The sequence below is a fragment of the Podarcis cretensis genome (assembly GCF_951804945.1).
Source record: "Podarcis cretensis genome assembly, chromosome: 4".
Lineage (NCBI taxonomy): Eukaryota > Metazoa > Chordata > Lepidosauria > Squamata > Lacertidae > Podarcis > Podarcis cretensis.
The window spans coordinates 59,360,144-59,377,658 of record NC_137173.1 but is presented as its reverse complement, the minus strand read 5'-3'; the positions used below and the strand labels follow the sequence as shown (position 1 = coordinate 59,377,658).

At 46.3% G+C, this 17,515-nt stretch overlaps 1 protein-coding gene and 1 long non-coding RNA gene across 14 annotated transcripts in view; one reads left to right on the top strand and one right to left on the bottom strand.

Annotated features, from left to right (window-relative positions):
* The window catches only part of CASK (calcium/calmodulin dependent serine protein kinase), a 134,758-nt gene extending 122,369 nt beyond the window's left edge, over positions 1-12,389 (bottom strand). For 3 of the 13 annotated variants that reach the window (XM_079974502.1, XM_079974491.1, XM_079974494.1), the window contains exon 1: positions 11,678-12,386. In XM_079974502.1, the coding sequence (XP_079830628.1) occupies positions 11,678-11,736 (59 nt within the window). In that variant the 5' untranslated portion in view covers positions 11,737-12,386. Of the gene's footprint in view, positions 1-10,488; positions 10,552-11,677 lie in introns of all 13 variants that reach the window. The other 10 variants (XM_079974500.1, XM_079974492.1, XM_079974490.1 and 7 more) reach the window with 6 other exon arrangements.
* The window catches only part of LOC307215344, a 551,858-nt gene that overhangs the window by 132,627 nt on the left and 401,716 nt on the right, over positions 1-17,515 (top strand). The gene's annotated exons all lie outside the window — the stretch shown is intronic.

Genomic DNA, 17,515 nt, shown 5'->3' with positions numbered 1-17,515 from the left:
AACGAATTAAGTCTGCAACCCGAGGTACCACTGTACTGGGATATCAAAGGCAGAAGTGACATCCTTTTTGTTAAAAAAAAAAAAAGGCTCAACAACTTTAGGGGTGTCCTGGATTTTACAGAACCCTGTATGAAATGGTCACTGCCTGTGTTCTAACAGCAGCTTCAGTCTCTAGAGTCTGCCTGTCTCTTTCTGGACACAACAATGCAACTATGTTATTCCAGGAAGGAAAGCCCTTGCCAAAATACTGCAAACTTTAGTAACTTCCCAGTAGGACTATTGTAACAAACCCAACATGAGACTGCCCTTTAAATCATGCTCAAAAATTTAAGTGGTTCAAAATGCCATTGCCAGAATAGTTACTGGCTCTGACAAGACAAGAATGCATAACTTTTAAAACTGTTAGTTTTTTCACTGGTTCCCAACCCCAATTCAACGTGCTGGTTCAGCTAGATTTCCAAAAACTCCAGCACCTCTAACTTGTCTATGCAGGCAAAGTTGGGATACTGATCAAGCTTTTTAAAAAAATCATCACACAGAACACAAGTACTGTGCAAAATTGTCTGACCTTTTGAAACCACAAAGCTGGGTATACTAAAAAGTCCTTCATACACATGATTATGCAAATTCATTATAAGCACTAGTTCAAACTATACATTTGTAATAGTCTGTTATCCTAGAAAAACTTCATATGGAGGAGACAATATGAATGAAACATGTAGCAAAGTACTGGAGTGTGCATCTTCAATATTCCCGCCAGTCAGCCACACCCTCAATTCAAGATGCTCCATTCCAATCCTTCCTCTGTGGGGTTTTCGGTTCCCCCACCCACACAGCTCAGCCCTCAGTGAGCTGTTTGGTTCCCTGCCGTTTAGGAGGGTTGATAAAGTTTTCCTATGCTTCTGCAAACCTTGGAATTCCTCCCTCCTTCTCAATTATCCCATTTTGGTGACATTCCTATTGGCACTATGTTAGAGGGGGTGACCAACTACATCTATTACATCATTTATAATATATGCAAACATCCCAACCTGAACAATATCAAAAATAAATTATTACTTTATCTTGGAGACATTAAAATTTAAACATATCCCAAATCTAACCAAAGCTTTACAGGCTTTTTACTTGGTTAGTCAATGTGAAACACAACCCACTAACTGTAATTCTGTGTCAGCCTGAAAGTCCAGCTATATGAGATTCTTTTAACCAGCAGCTGTGTGATCTTCTTAGGTAGATTGTTACCAACAGGAGGCTGATGATGATGCAAGGCAAACAAGCTTTCCGTTTCAGTACACAGATAACACAAGTGGATCCCAGCCTGAGATTCTGTCCAGTTTCACTGTGGATCTTTACAACCAAACAATTGTTTAGCCAACAACACAATTAATTCTGATGTTTTAAGCATAAGGATGTAAAATGTTGACCTTCAAAGCACCAAATGGCTTCAGCCCTGTATACCTGAAGGGGTGTACCCCATCGTTCAACCTGGACACTGGGGTCCAGCTCTGAGGGCTTCTGGCAGTTCCCTCATTGTGAGAAGTGAAGTTACAGCGAACCAGGAAGAGGGCCTTCTTGGTAGTTGCGCCTGACCTATGGAATGCCCTCCTATCAGATGTCAAAGAGATAAACAATCATGTGACTTTTCATATACAGCTGAAGGCAGCCTAGTTTCAGGAAACTTTTAATGTTTGATGTTTTGTTTTGTTGTGCTCTGTTAAATTTTGTGGGAAGTCCTCCAGAGCGACTGGGACAATCCAATCAGACAGGCAGGGTACAAGAACTATTTATGATTATTGAAATTAACAATTGTTTTAACTGAGATTGCACACTTTTATCCTTTTTAGGGGAAACCCAGCCAGATGGATGGGGTATAAATTACTATTATTATTATTATTACTACTACTACAGTGGTACCTCGCAAGACGAATGCCTCGTAAGACGAAAAACTCGCAAGACGAAAGAGTTTTACGTTTTTTTAGTTGCTTCGCAAGACGAATTTCCCTATGGGCTTGCTTCGCAAGACGAAAACGTCTTGCAAGTTTGTTTCCTTTGTCTCGCAGGTTTGTTTCCTTTTTCTTAAAACCGTGCATTCAGGGGGTGCAGTTATAATAATAATAATAATAATTTATAATAATAATTTATTATTTATACCCCGCCCATCTGGCTGAGTTTCCCCAGCCACTCTGGGCGGCTCCCAATCAGTGTTAAAAACAATACAGCATTACATATTAAAAACTTCCCTGAACAGGGCTGCCTTAAGATGTCTTCTGAATGACAGGTAATTCTTTATCTCTTTGACATCTGATGGGAGGGCGTTCCACAGGTCGGGCGCCACTACCGAGAAGGCCCTCTGCCTGGTTCCCTGTAGCCTCACTTCTCGCAATGAGGGAACCGCCAGAAGGCCCTCGGCGCTGGATCTCAGTGTCCGGGCTGAACGATGGGGGTGGAGATGCTCCTTCAGGTATACAGGACCGAGGCCGTTTAGGGCTTTAAAGGTCAGCACCAACACTTTGAATCGTGCTCGGAAACGTACTGGGAGCCAGTGCAGATCTCTCAGAACCGGTGTTATGTGGTCCCGGCGGCCACTCCCAGTCACCAGTCTAGCTGCCGCATTCTGGATTAATTGCAGTTTCCGGGTCACCTTCAAAGGTAGCCCCACGTAGAGCGCGTTGCAGTAGTCCAAGCGTGAGATAACCAGAGCATGCACCACTCTGGCGAGACAGTCCGCGGGAAGGTAGGGTCTTAGCCTGCGTACCAGGTGGAGCTGGTAGACAGCTGCCCTGGACACAGAGTTAACCTGCGCCTCCATGGACAGCTGTGAGTCCAAAATGACTCCCAGGCTGCGCACCTGGTCCTTCAGGGGCACAGTTACCCCATTCAGGACCAGGGAATCCTCCACACCTGCCCGCCTCCTGTCCCCCAAAAACAGTACTTCTGTCTTGTCAGGATTCAACCTCAATCTGTTAGCCGCCATCCAACCTCCAACCGCCTCCAGGCACTCACACAGGACCTTCACCGCCTTCACTGGTTCTGATTTAAAGGAGAGGTAGAGCTGGGTGTCATCTGCATACTGATGAACACCCAGTCCAAACCCCCTGATGATCTCTCCCAGCGGCTTCATATAGATGTTAAAAAGCATGGGGGAGAGGACGGAACCCTGAGGTACCCCACAAGTGAGGGCCCAAGGGTCTGAACACTCATCCCCCACCACCACTTTCTGAGCACGGCCCAGGAGGAAGGAGCGGAACCACTGTATAACAGTGCCCCCAGCTCCCAGCCCCTCTAGGCGGTCCAGAAGGATGTTATGGTCGATGGTGTCAAAGGCCGCTGAGAGATCCAGCAGAACTAGGAAACAGCTCTCACCTTTGTCCCTAGCCCGCCGGAGATCATCAACCAGCGCGACCAAGGCAGTTTCAGTCCCATGGTGAGGCCTGAATCCCAATTGGAAGGGATCCAAATGGTCCGTTTCCTCCAGGCGTGCTTGGAGTTGTTCAGCAACCACCCGCTCAATCACCTTGCCCAAGAATGGAAGATTTGAGACTGGGCGATAGTTGGCCAAATTGGCCGGGTCTAAAGATGTTTTTTTAAGAAGCGGTTTAATGACCGCCTCTTTCAGCGGGTCTGGGAAGGCTCCCTCACAGAGGGAAGCATTCACCACCCCGCAAAGCCCATCGCCCAGCCCTTCCCGGCTCGCTTTTATCAGCCAGGATGGGCAAGGATCAAGAAGACAGGTGGTCGGTTTCACTCGTCCAAGCAGCCTGTCCACATCCTCGGAGGTAACAGATTGGAATTGATCCCATATAACAGGACCAGACAGAACTCTAGCACTCTCCCGCCCTGGCCCTGCTCCCACTGTGGAGTCTACTTCCTTCTGAATCTGAGCGATTTTATCTGCAAAAAACTTTGCAAAAGCATTGCAGGAGATCTTGGGGTCCCTACCAGGCCCCGGTGGTACAGGTGGTTCCGATAAACTGCGAACCACCTGAAAAAGTCTCCTGCTGCTGTTTTCTGCAGATGCAATGGAGGCGGCGAAGAAGGCCCTCTTCGCCGTCGCCATTGCCACTTGGTAGGCTCGACGTTGAGCTCTAACCCGTGTCCGGTCTGATTCAGAATGAGTTTTCCGCCACCGGCGCTCTAGCCGTCTCAACGATTGTTTCATCACCCTCAGCTCCGGGGAGAACCACGGGGCTGTCCGGGCTCCATGCAATCGGAGAGGGCGCTTCGGAGCCAGACAGTCAATAGCCCTGGTTAGCTCCGCATTCCAGCGTGCCACCAGGGAATCAGCTGAAAGGCCATCAACTTGGGATAAAGCATCCCCTACCACTCTCTGGAAGCCAATTGGATCCATTAAGTGGCGGGGGCGGACCATCCGAATCGGTCCCACCTCCCTGCGGAGGGGAAGGGTTGCGGAGAAGTCCAGTTGCACCAGGAAGTGATCTGACCATGGCACTTCTTTTGTTTCGCTTTTAGTTAATGTCAGATCACCAACATCCGTAGAGGTAAACACCAAGTCTAAGGCATGTCCGTGGCTATGAGTTGGGCCAGACTTATTCAGGGACAGCCCCATGGAGGCCATGCTTTCCACGAAGTCCCGAGCTGCCCCTTGTAAGGTCGTGTCGGCATGGATGTTAAAATCCCCCAGGACAACCAAGCTAGGTGTCTCCAGGAGTATATCCGCCACGACCTGAAGCAGCTCGGGCAGGGAATCCTTGGTGCAGCGGGGAGGTCGGTACACCAGTAGGAATCCTGTACTGCCCCTATTGCCCAACTTCCAGAACATGCACTCAGAAAACTGGGTCTTCCCAATAGGACGCCTGGTGCAGACTAATGACTTCCTAAAAATCGCTGCAACCCCCCCTCCCCGCCCACATGACCTGGGTTGCTGTGCGTAAGAGAAACCTGGTGGGCAAGCAGCGGCAAGGACAGGCCCATCTGCCTCATCCAACCAGGTCTCTGTCACACATGCCAGGTCAAATCCTCCATCCACAATCAGGTCGTGGATGGCAGTGGTTTTATTCATCATTGACCTGGCATTGCACAGCAACACTTTCAGGTCATGTGGGTTTCCCTTGCTGATTACTGTATCCTTCCGGTCAGGACCAGACCTGGAGGCAGGGATAGTCCTCAAACAACGACTAAACCTGCCTCCTCGGTAATGACATGGTCTGGTCTTAGCATAACTCCTCCTCCTGCCCGTGATCACCGAGATCGGGTGTCCCAATACATCTCCCCCTGTGGAACCTGCCCCACCCAATCTATTGGCTGAGGCCCACTCCCAGGCAGCCATGACCCTCCCCCTTAAAAGGCAAAATACAAACTAAATAATAATTTAACAGAATAACAATAATAATAAAACAAAACAGAACAAAACAAAACAAAGCAAAACAAGGAACAATAGTGCTGACTCAGTGCTTATCCCACCCCAAGCAAAAATAAAATAATGAAATAATATAATATTATAAAAAACAACAGTTGCGACTTGACTTCAAGGAGCAACTCATAGCACGTGGTGTGGTAGCCTTTTTTGAGGTTTTTGAAGACTTTGGTGATTTTTGAAGCTTTTCCAAAATCCGCGCTTCGCAAGACAAAAAAATCGCAAGACGAAAAAACTCGCAGAACGAATTAATTTCGTCTTGCGAGGTACCACTGTATTAGGTATGTTCACACAAAAATGTCACATGCACTTTCCAGTTTGTCTCCTGAAAAATTCACTTTTTCCTTCAATTAAACTAACTAAATATGTGAAATAAAACTTTCTAAAGTGTTAACATTATACTTGAGAGCTTTTATCAGGTCTTTATTCAGTTTCTGAGTATAGTTGAATATTATTATATCATATCATATCATATTATAAGTGTGTGTCTAAATCCAGATTGTAATAAGTTTTTGCTGACATGCTAAAGTAGAAGCAAGAGTTTAATCCTATCCATTCAGAATGATGTGAAGTGATAAAAAAATGCCTATCACTTAGATGAAAGCACCATTGTTAAAGCACTCATAAAACAGGTTCTTTGAAACTCATGTTCCTTCCACAGTAAATATCAGGAGATCATCCTTATCTTTGTGAGCTATTTACACATAAAATTGCATGAATATTTTAAAGTTAGAGACTAAGCTATTTAGAAGTTAAATCAGTATATCAAAACTTTACACCTGCACAATTGTGTGGGTAGAGAAACAGCTATCCAAAATAATTTTTGGCAGATCATAAATTTAAATAAGAGAGAAACACAAGGTATGTCTACTAGATTCTAAATAGATACTGGTTATGCAGAAAGTTAATTACAACAATGAGCTTTCTGACCCCTATTGAAAGAATTTAAGAATAAGATCATGTCTAGTTAGAATGTCTGGGAATGTAAAGATTGGAATTCATCACTGGTTTATTTCCCCCATTAGATAATAACATATATTTTCACACACCAGACAGCATATATTTATACGTTCACACAACCACCAACTGCAACTATTATTATTGCTGCTATATATGATCATTTGATACAAACAGTAATGGCTACATCCTTAAGCACACCTGAAAATAAACTCCACTAGAATTAATAAAAGTAATTTTGTTAAGGGTCCAAATATGCATGGTTGCAATCCTGATGAAGTAATCCAAACCTTTGATCTGCCATGCTGAAGGGGGTGCGTGGATGAGCTGGAGGTGCCTTTCTGCCCAAACCTGCTAATAAGGAGCACCCCAATGCCCAAACAAAAGGCAGGCAGAAGTTCCCACCTGCAGTACCCCTTACCAGCAGTAGTCAATTGTAACCTTCAAAATGAGACACTTTGGGACAGAACTTTTTGACATCAAGCCCAAGGAAAAAACAACGAAGACTCAAATATAAGTACAACTAACAATTAACTGATTAAATAGTTATAAGAAAATTCAAATATAAATGTGTGCTTGTCAACTATCTCATTCATTGGTAGCAAAGTAGATTTGCGTCTGAGCAAATTAGAAGAATGATGTGCTTTAAGTAAAAGGGTTATCATACAGTCTTCCACTGAAAGCTAGGAGAGGAAGAGGTCAGGAATAACTCAGAAGGAATCAGAGTGCCACAGCCTCTTCACAATTGCTTATACCTGTCTTAAGAAACCTGCTAGATGTGTATCCCAATGCACAGCCTAAAGAGAGCAATTACTTTAAAAGCTCACAAGATGTCTCGGCATTACTACTGAGAATTAGCTTTGTAGATATTTGCCAGTTTAAAAGAATCATTAAGGCAGCCCTCCTGTTGGAGCTGGGAATGAAAGAAGTTGCATTTTGCCAGGTCAGACAATTTTCCAGGGCTGTCTACAGTCTGTCTTGCAGTTCATGGAACTCACATATTCATACTACACACAGCAATAGTGTGCCAACAGCTCCCCCCCCCCAAAGTATGCAATGCTTTTTATGTACACAGTCTTAATAATACTGAATACAGCAATACCTTGGAAGATAGGACAGAATATCCAAAAAACAGAAAGGGGCTGTGTCTGATTGATACCGGTTTGTCTAAAGCCAAGTAATGTAGTAGTGGAGCTTGGAGTCTCTAATTTCAGCAGCACCCTGTACCACTCCAGAATTCAGCACCCCTGCCTTCCATTCTATATAATAGTTGCAGCACCCATAGTCTTTGTGCTCCTCTAATCCATCTCTGGTCCCGGCTCAAAACACACAGACAAAGGCTTCTACTTGTAAGTAGGAAAGATATCCTTATTCAGGCAAGTAACTGTACAGGCTTGGCAGCAGACATAGTGCTCAGAAGTCATGATTCAGGCGTTCAGGAGCATAGAAAGTAGAGAAGAAAGTATCCCAACAAGTTTCCCTGCCCTCACCTCCCAAGCTTTTAAAGATAAGGTATGCCTGAGTTTAGTCACAAGAGTCACTCATCTTGTGGGAATGCTGAGAATACAAACGCATGCTGTCAGGGCAGATGGGTCATTTTTTGTCAGTGAAGGCAGCACCTGATTCTAGGTCACAAGACAACACCATTATGTTTATGCTTCTGTTCAGTTGCTGCTGCCTCCTTTTCAGCCTTAGAATAATAGAATCAGACAGTGTTCAAAATTATCCATGTGCCAGGTTCATTTTGCACCTGGCTTTCAACCACTTGCAACCAAGAGAAGATACTTAGGAACCAGGACGGCCCCTGGCACCTCCATCGTTTGGAGGTGCATGCCTGGGGATCATTGGATCTGGACTGTTTTCACACACCAATACTCCATCCTTTAGAATTCCATCAGCTATATTTTATCTGTACTATCAGAATGAATTTCTGGAACCAAAATGCGTTGGGGTTTTTTGCAGCCTGAGCAGGAGCAGTCACTGCTAACAGAAAGAGGTAGGAATAGGCCAATAGATCTGTGAACTGCCCCTGGATTGAGTGACTTTTCTTCTTTAAGTTCTAAAAGTACTTAATCTAGCTCAAGTTTGTCATCTGAACTAGCCAGATGTTTAACTGAGAATCAATCACAGTCAGTCCATCATTTGAAAAATAAGACCTTAGAGCAGTTTTACCCCAAAATGGCAACTAGACACCCCATTTTGGCAACTGTAGCCTTGGTTTAAGGAGGCATTTGGTGCTTATCTTATATATCTGAGTTTCTAACACTGGAATCAGAGTTGGAAGGAACCACAAGGGTCATCTAGTCCAACCCCTTCCAATGCAGCAATATTTTCCCAATGTGGAGCTCAAACTCACAACCCTGATACAGTGGTACCTCGAGTTACAGAAGCTTCAGGTTACAGACTCTGCTAACCCAGAAATAGTACCTCGGGTTAAGAACTTTGCTTCAGGATGAGAACAGAAATCGCATGGCGGCAGCAGTGGGAGACCCCATTAGCTAAAGTGGTACCTCAGGTTAAGAACAGTTTCAGGTTAAGAACAGACCTCCAGAATGAATTAAGTTCTTAACCCGAGGTACCACTGTATTAAGAGTCTCATGCTCTACCAACTGAGCCATCTCAGCCTCCTCCCTCCTGGTTGATCAAAGCCCACCCCTGCTCTTTAAGAAGGTCGGAGGGGACAGCCGGCATCCCAGCTTCCTCTTGCACAATGGTTAAAGACAGCATGGAAAGGGGAGGTCCCTTTCTTACAAATAAAAGGTAAAGGTAAAGGTACCCCTGCCCGTTCGGGCCAGTCTTGACAGACTCTAGGGTTGTGCGCTCATCTCACTCTAGAGGCCGGGAGCCAGCGCTGTCCGCAGACACTTCCAGGTCACGTGGCCAGCGTGACAAGCTGCATCTGGCAAGCCAGCGCAGCACACGGAACGCCGTTTACCTTCCCGCTAGTAAGCGGTCCCTATTTATCTACTTTCACCCGGGGGTGCTTTCGAACTGCTAGGTTGGCAGGTGCTGGAACCGAGCAACGGGAGCGCACCCCGCCGCGGGGATTCGAACCGCCGACCTTTTGATCGGCAAGTCCTAGGCGCTGAGGCTTTTACCCACAGCGCCACCCGCATCCCTTTCTTACAAATAAGGCTTCCCCAATTCACCCCCCGCATTTCTTCTTCCTGTGAATCCAATCCCAAGGCCTATGGTCTCACAACACCTAATAAACTTTACCTAAGGCTGAATCTAGGACTTCTTCATTCATCACTTATGATCAAAGCTACACCATTTGTCATTATTTATTAAGTTACACCTACCCACCCCAATCCACCTTTTGGGCCAAACCTTCAGAAAATGGTTTAGAAACGAGGACATTAAAATAAAAACCCATAAAACAGCACCTAATTAGAACAAAGAGAACCAGCATTAAAAACCAAGAAGAGGTTTGGTAGAGCAAAAAGAGGGTTAAGAAATATTTAAAACCTAACAGAGGGCCAAATTAAGTTATCATACCAGTAAGTTCCAAAAGTGTGAGACCACAACTGAAAAAGCCCTTTCCCAACGCTAACACCTTCTGATATTTATCAGTGGCAGGACAGGGAGCAGGACCTCAGAGGTCAGTCTTAGAGTCACCTAGAGGGAATTCTGCATTTCCTCAAGTACAAAATAGTGTTAATTGACTGCAACTTCCCAATGAAGGAGAACCTTTTGGAAATACATGAGTGGTAGCACATTTATTGCAAAAGCAACAAAACAAAGCCCTATCACATGGTATACTGGAGCAGCAAAGTAAAATGAATGAATGAATGAATCTGAGAACTATGGAGCAAACATGAATTTATAACTGATGCTTTTAGGGTTCTAACCAAACTATCTCTTAAAAACTGGTATTCCCATAGATAAATTAATAATTAAGAGTTGGGAGACACTTGTAACACACACAATTCAATAAAGTATTTGGCAAAAGGTGTTACAGGACCAAATGTCCTCAAATATTTTGAGCAAGCAGACACAAATTTTAGCTTCATAAAAGAAAACTTTGAGGGAAACATGACAAAATAAATGCTAAAAATATTATTTCTGCATTGTCTTACAGTAGACAACTATCTGACAACTATTATAGCAAAATTAGAATGAAAGAAAACAGTGCAATCCTATACTCAGAAGCATACCTTACTCCCAGGTAAATCATTTCCAAAGGCGTTTTCCTCACCATGTAGTTATCCTTTCAAAATCTGTAATAGGAAAGCCACCTAAGTGCTAAAGCATCTTCAGTTAACTCCAATATGCAAAGTTACCTGTTCTTTCAAAATGGTGCATCTTATTCTACTTTTGTTTTATCACCAAGAACTATAAAAATAAGTAGAAAGCTCACGAAAAACACAGTATCACTACTAACCTAAAACTATGAAGAAAAATAAAGTGTGGTTTTGTTTCCTTTTAGTATCATAATTAATTTTATTTTCCACTAGCACAGAATTGCACAAGTTTCAAACTAAGAAGACTTGAGCTGCCATTTTCAAACAACCTACCAAACTGGTCACTCCAAAACAGACAGGCAGTGGCAGTTTAGCAACCGCTGCAACTTCAGTTTTATGCAAGCTCTTGAACATCGATTTAAAAGCAGTTGCATAAGCCCCAGAAAGGCAAAAATCTCCTTCTGCACTCTTCATCATTATTATTCTAAGTGGGTGGGGGTGGGGGAGAGAAATATTTACAGAGAAACTGAGCATTACCTGAGTGTCACTTACATCGTCGCTAAGGAGCTGGGCTATTATGCAGCAGAGCACAGGAAGGCACCTGGCGTGCAAATATACCAGGCACACCACACAAGAGCAGAAAGATGTGGAGGGAAAACATCCCCCGCCTCATCCCTTCCTTGCCTACCTTCCTGGTCACATAGACCTCTGCCAACACCGGGGCAAGCAGAAAGCCAGGTTAGCTGCAGGAGCAAACAGCCGGTTTAATCTGAGTGCCCGAAGGTGGCGAGGAGGGGGGGAGGGGAGGGAGGAGAAGAAAAAGAAACAGCCCCCCCCCCCATTATCAAGTCACTTCCCCCACCGTGTGAAAGCGCGTGGGCGCCACGGCGGATTCACTTGTCATGTCACTCAGCCCCAACGCCATGGAGCCGGTCCCTCTCTCCCCCTTCCTTGCCTCAGACAGACACGGCGGCCGCCGCCACCGCAGCAGCAGCAGCAGCAGCTCAGGTGGGAACGGAGCCGAGCATCTCTCTCCCCACCACCACCTCCCGTCGGGGAGGAGGCTTTGCTGCTTCGGTCACGGTCGCCTCCGTCTCTTTCTCTCGCCCTCCCTCTCATTCCCCCCCCCCCCCGGCCATTTGCCTCTCCCGCCGCCACTTACTTGCCGATCACCTCGCAGAGCTCATACACATCCTCGAAGAGCACGTCGTCGTCGGCCATGGTCCAGATGGGGGCAATTCGCCACACGGGCGGCCGAGGCGGGAAGGGGGCGCGGGCACGATCCCCTCCGCGCTCCCCGCACGACGCGCCGCCGCCACCACCGCGTTAAATCCCAGCCGCCTCACGCCGCACAGATCCAAATCCGCCCCGGAGGCTCCAACGGCCACGCCGGGAATCCCTTCAGCCGCCGCTCCTTGTTCCGTCCTCCTGTGGGCCTCAGCCTCCCCGCGTGTCTCTCTCCGTCTCTCTCTCTCGCCGCCGCCGCCGCCGCCAGGTCCTCACCTTTCCCCACCCCGTCCGTCGCGACCCTTTTCCCTTTGCTCCCCCACCGCTGCGGCCCTGGAGGCTAATGCCGGCAGGCGGCGGCGGGCGGGGTGGAGCAGGGACCACGGAGGGGATGGATACGGAGATGAACCGGCGGAAGGCAGAGCCGCCTCATTCGCCTCCCCTCCCCCACTGGTGCACACTCACACGCGAAGGGGCTGGGGAGAGAGAGAGGGGGGGGGAGAGAGAGAACGCGCGCGCGCGCACGCACAGGGAGGGAGCGAGGGAGAGGCAGGCGCGGCTCCGACCACGCGCCAAGCAACTGCCGCGCTAAGCTGTTTAATGGAGGGCGGGCGCGCCGCCGCCGCCACCTTTCTAATCAGTCACGCAACCGCCCAGAGCCAGCGCGCGCGCTCCCTTCTTCGAAGTGCGCGCGCGCAGTCTTCTTCTTCTTCTTCTTCTTCTTTGCCTTCCTCCCTACCCCGCCCGGCCGTTCTCTCGTCCCCCCCTCCCTCCCTCCCTCTTCCCCCATTTGACAAGTCCTTTGCCAGAACCGCGCGCAGAGCCACGCCCACAACACCCCCCCTCCAGGGGGCGCAAAGGGAGCGCTCTGCGCAGACGCGGGTGTGTTAACGTCATAGGGAAGGCGAAGGGGAAAATGAGGCGGGGCGCCGTAGCGCTCTTCTGGGGGTCGGGCAGGCGGGCTTTCATTGTAGTAGCTTTGGAGCCTGTGCTTGGAGAGCGTAGAGAGGCTTGTAGGAGCTCGCGCGGAGAAGTGTGAGCGGCTCCCTGGCGCGGCGCAGCAGCGTGTAGTGTTTGCGGAGAAGTAGCTGCAGTTCCTCCTCAGCGTTGTTTTCTGTCCTCCGTGACTAGTTTTTATGGGAACAAGAAGTCAGTTTGGCTTGTGCAAGAAGTTAGACGGGGCTGAGGAAGGACAGGTAATGTAGCCGGGCGTGCCTCTTTGGCGCTAAGGTACCTGACCGGGGCAGCCGGACAGGTTTTCTTCGGATCCGCACAAGGAAAGCGAGGAAGCCGCCTTGGGGAGCTGATTTTGGATGTCGTTGAAAGGCAGCACATTGTTGGCTATTTAATTAATCATTTGCATTTTCCTTGTTAAGCAAGAGGGAGAAGAGCTTGCGGGATGTTTTTGTTTCTGGATGCTGTTTTATTAAAATACAAGTTTGGGTTCTTTACCCCCACTCCCCCAAGTGCTTGTGTTGGATGTTTGACTTAAGTAGGAATGTAGTTATTTTTAAAAGGTGGGTTTAAAGCATACTTGTTAGGCTGCAACATGAGATAGGCGTACTTCATGACAATACTCATAACTCTGAGCTGGTAGTCACACCCCTTCTAAGACTACAGAACAAAAATGTATTTTTTTACTTATGTGGACATTATGGCTTCAATACCAAACTAGCTTTTTTTGCTAACTCAAAAGTGTGCTCACTATTTTGTAATACTTTATCTTATATGGTGAATTTATCTATGAGAAAAGCTCACTTATTTATTTGGTATATAGACTGTGATAAATAATGCTGCAGTAGATATCATCCTTGCTGTGAAATAAGTGGTGGATCCCTTCCTGGCTCTGCCACTCCACTGTTGAGTGAAATGCTTTCTCTGTGACCACAAAACAAAGTTCTCCTTTTACTCTCCCACTTAAGTTTAGCATGCCTGAAGTTTAATGGAAGAGTATGTGTTTTATGTGCAGGAGTTCCTGGAATCTACAGCTTCAGTTAAGAGCCTGTGAAAGCTGCTGCCAGTGGGAGTGGTTGGGTAATGCTTGGCTAGATGAACCAATGCAGCTTTTATGGGTGCTACTCCTGAATCTGATATCCCAAGAGCGTGAAAGTAAAATGAGAAATTGTGATATTTATATAAAACTGTTGTGAAGTGAAAGGGTACACAAAAGACATGGTTCAGATGTGCCTTTCTGCCCAGGATATGTTCAAACTGCAGTTGCATATTAATAACTTTAAGCAAATGGACACAGCAATTATATATGTAGTGCAACTGTTTCTGTGTATGACACTTTTGCTGTAAGAAAAAGAGCTTAAATGGAATGTCTTGCAGACATGCAGCCTGGTCTTCAAGCTAAAATCTCCCTTTGTTATCTTTGCATATGGGAAGGTGACTTGCAGTTACATACCTCCAGTCATACCTCCGGTTACAGACGCTTCAGGTTGCGTTTTTTCGGGTTACAGACACACCGAAACCCGGAAGTACCAGAACGGGTTACTTCTGGGTTTTGGCGATCACGCATGCACAGAAGCGCTAAATCGTGCTTTGCACATGTGCAGAAGCATCGAATCGCAACCCGCACATGTGCAGATGCAGCACTGCAGATTTCAAATGCTGCGGGTTGCGAACGTGCCTCCTGCACAGATCACTTTCGCAACCCAAGCGTCCACTGTACATTATATCCTGCTGTACTGTCTTTATTGAAAATTCTATCTTGACTACTGTTTAGGCTAGTCTCTCCTACTTACAAGAGTGAGTCCCATTGAGCTTGGTGACTTCTGAGTAAACATGCAGTGGGTTGTGCTGCTACGTCTGGATAAAGCAATCCAAACAGTTGCTCCTGGACCTTCTAAGGAGGAATGCCTCTAGAAACCTACCCAATAAGCAGGGGGATGGAAGCCTAGGTGGCATCCCAGATTCCCAAAACAGAGCATGGTGGGGAGCTGCGCCAGCACTGCTGCCATCATGTGACAACAACAGGCCTGATCCAGACCTTTTTGGTGTAGCAGCCTAGCAGCTAGCATAACAAAGAGGCAGTTTTCCTGTCCCCTTACTTTGTCATGTTGGCACAACCAGACGGGTTGTGGCAATGGCTGTGCCACACTCCATTAAGCCCTGTCATTGCTGGTCCCTAAATGAAGAACCTAAAAAGAACCTGCAGGGGCAAGCCAGTGATCCATTTAATTCCAACACTCTCTTCTCAAAGCAGCCAACCAGATGTCTCTGGGAAGTACATGAGCAGAGCACAACAGCACTCTCTCCACTTTGGACGCCCAGCAAGTGGTATTCTAGTTCTAGTGTTATGAGGGAGAAAAACATTTCTCTACCCACTTCTCCCACATCATACATCCTGGTAACTATACACTTCTGTCCTACTCTTTCTCCTCTTTACTCAAAAACCTTTCCTCATAGGGGAGTTGCTTCATTTCTTTAATCATTTTGATTATAATTTTTGGATTTTTTTCTCCCCAGCTGCACAATATCATTTTTGAGATGAGGCAACCAGAATCGTACACATTACTCCAAGTGCAGGCACACAATAGATTTGCATAATGGCATTATGATATTGGCTGTTGTATTTTCAATTCCATTCCTAATGGACCCTTGCATAGAATCTGCCTTGTTCTCTATTGGTGCACCCTTGGTCAACATCTTCACTATGACCGCAGGGTCTTTTTCCTGGTCAGTCACCACCAGTTTAGATCCCATGAGAGTATATGTGAAATTACGTGGAGTCTGTGCATAGACATCACTTTATACTCTCTTACGTTGAATTGTGTTTGCCATTCTACCAACCACTAACTCTTTTTGGAAAATAAAGGTAAAGTTTTTTTTTTCCAATCATACTGACTCACAAGTGGAAAATTTCTTTTGCAAATCTTGGCAAAGTCTGAACCTGAAACTCTTTAAAAACAGTGTAAATTGTTACTTGGAATTGGTTTTCAACAGTAGAAGATAGGATGGTTTAATAAAAATTGAAGTTACGCTAAGAGCCTGTTGCTGCCTCCAACCAATTCCCAAAGTGTGTAGTAAAGATCACTATAAAGTATGAAATAAGATATTTGTAGTACTGTAATCTGATTTAGAGCTAGATTGTAGTATGCAGTATGCAGCCTTTAGGTCAATGCTAAGAGACGGCATTTTATGTATTAACTTGGTTAGTTTAACCAGCAGTAAAGATAAGTGGGTGGATGCATGCAGGCTAAGCTCAATTTAAGAGGTTGTAAGATCAAACCTAGGATGTTGCTTAAAAAGGACATTTTTCATTTTCAGTAGAATGATTTGACCCAGTGCAATGTTGATAAAAGGTAAAGGTAAAGGTACCCCTGCCGGTACGGGCCAGTCTTGACAGACTCTGGGGTTGTGCACCCATCTCACTCAAGAGGCCAGGGGCCAGCGCTGTCCGAAGACACTTCCGGGTCATGTGGCCAGCGTGACATCGCTGCTCTGGCGAGCCAGAGCCGCACACAGAAACGCCGTTTACCTTCCCGCTGGTAAGCGGTCCCTATTTATCTACTTGCACCCGGAGGTGCTTTCGAACTGCTAGGTTGGCAGGCGCTGGGACCGAGCAGCGGGAGCGCACCCCGCCGCAGGGATTCGAACCGCCGACCTTTCGATCGGCAAGTCCTAGGCGCTGAGGCTTTAACCCACAGCGCCACCTGCGTCCCTTCAATGTTGATATCTATTGGTAATTCAGTGGATGAGGAATGCAGCAGTCATTAACAAGATAGACTTCCATCATAAATGGGAGGGATCCTGCTTTTCATGTAGACGATCCCAAGTTCAATCCCTAGCACATCCCGTGAAAAGGATCAGGTAGCAGGTAATGGAATATGCAGCTGACCTGAACTCTGGAGTGCTGCTGTCAGTCAGAGTAGACTGGCTATTAAGTCAGGACCTGCTAAGGGGTTGCAGCCTGACTAAGCTGGGTGACAACAGTAGTACTGCCACAATACAAATGTATGGAAGGGGGAAGACTTGACTTCATCAGCTGCTCAGCCTCACTCCCTTGCCTTAGTGGAAACTATTACCTGGGAACAGCCATCAAAGGAAGACTTGTGTTTGGCAACAGCAGAGAAGACCAAGAAAGGCTGCCTTAATAAGCCTGGTGACATGTTATTTCTGATTATATGTGCAAATCTTTTTTGAATGTGAACCTCTTGTAAATTGTTTTGAGAGCCTCTTGGACCTATAAAAAACCAGGATGGTTGAAGACTTCTGGAGATAGACAACTAGTTTTGCCTGACAGAATGCAGCTTCCTACGTTCGTGTGATCAGTGATGACAACAGATCATACGATAGACTCAAGCAGCCAAGAATTTCAGGTTTGCTTCGTTCATATCTACATCATATCTTGACACCCACCCATTCCCAGATAGACATTCACACTAGTCCAGAGAACTCTGATTGCAACAGATAATTGCCATACCCAAGGAGCTCTACTCCCCAAAATGTAATTTGAAGAATTTGAGAACAGCACCAGTTATCTTAAGAGGTGTGGTAGAGAGGATGCACCTAGACCAAATCTGGGCGCCTTATTCACACATGCCCTAACAGGTGTGGGCAAAATGGGTGGCTTGTGAAGTGGTGAGTGACTTTTGCTCTAGGTAGAAAGCACATGGAGTGACACAATTGTGGTTTAAATAAGTCAGACCTACTGCTGTAGTGCAGTAGTGCCAAGGCAGGTACACAAAGACCTGGTCATACAGTTGCTTCTAAATCAGCTGAACTGACCTTGCCTTCCCCACCTTGCAATATTTTGGAATTATACATT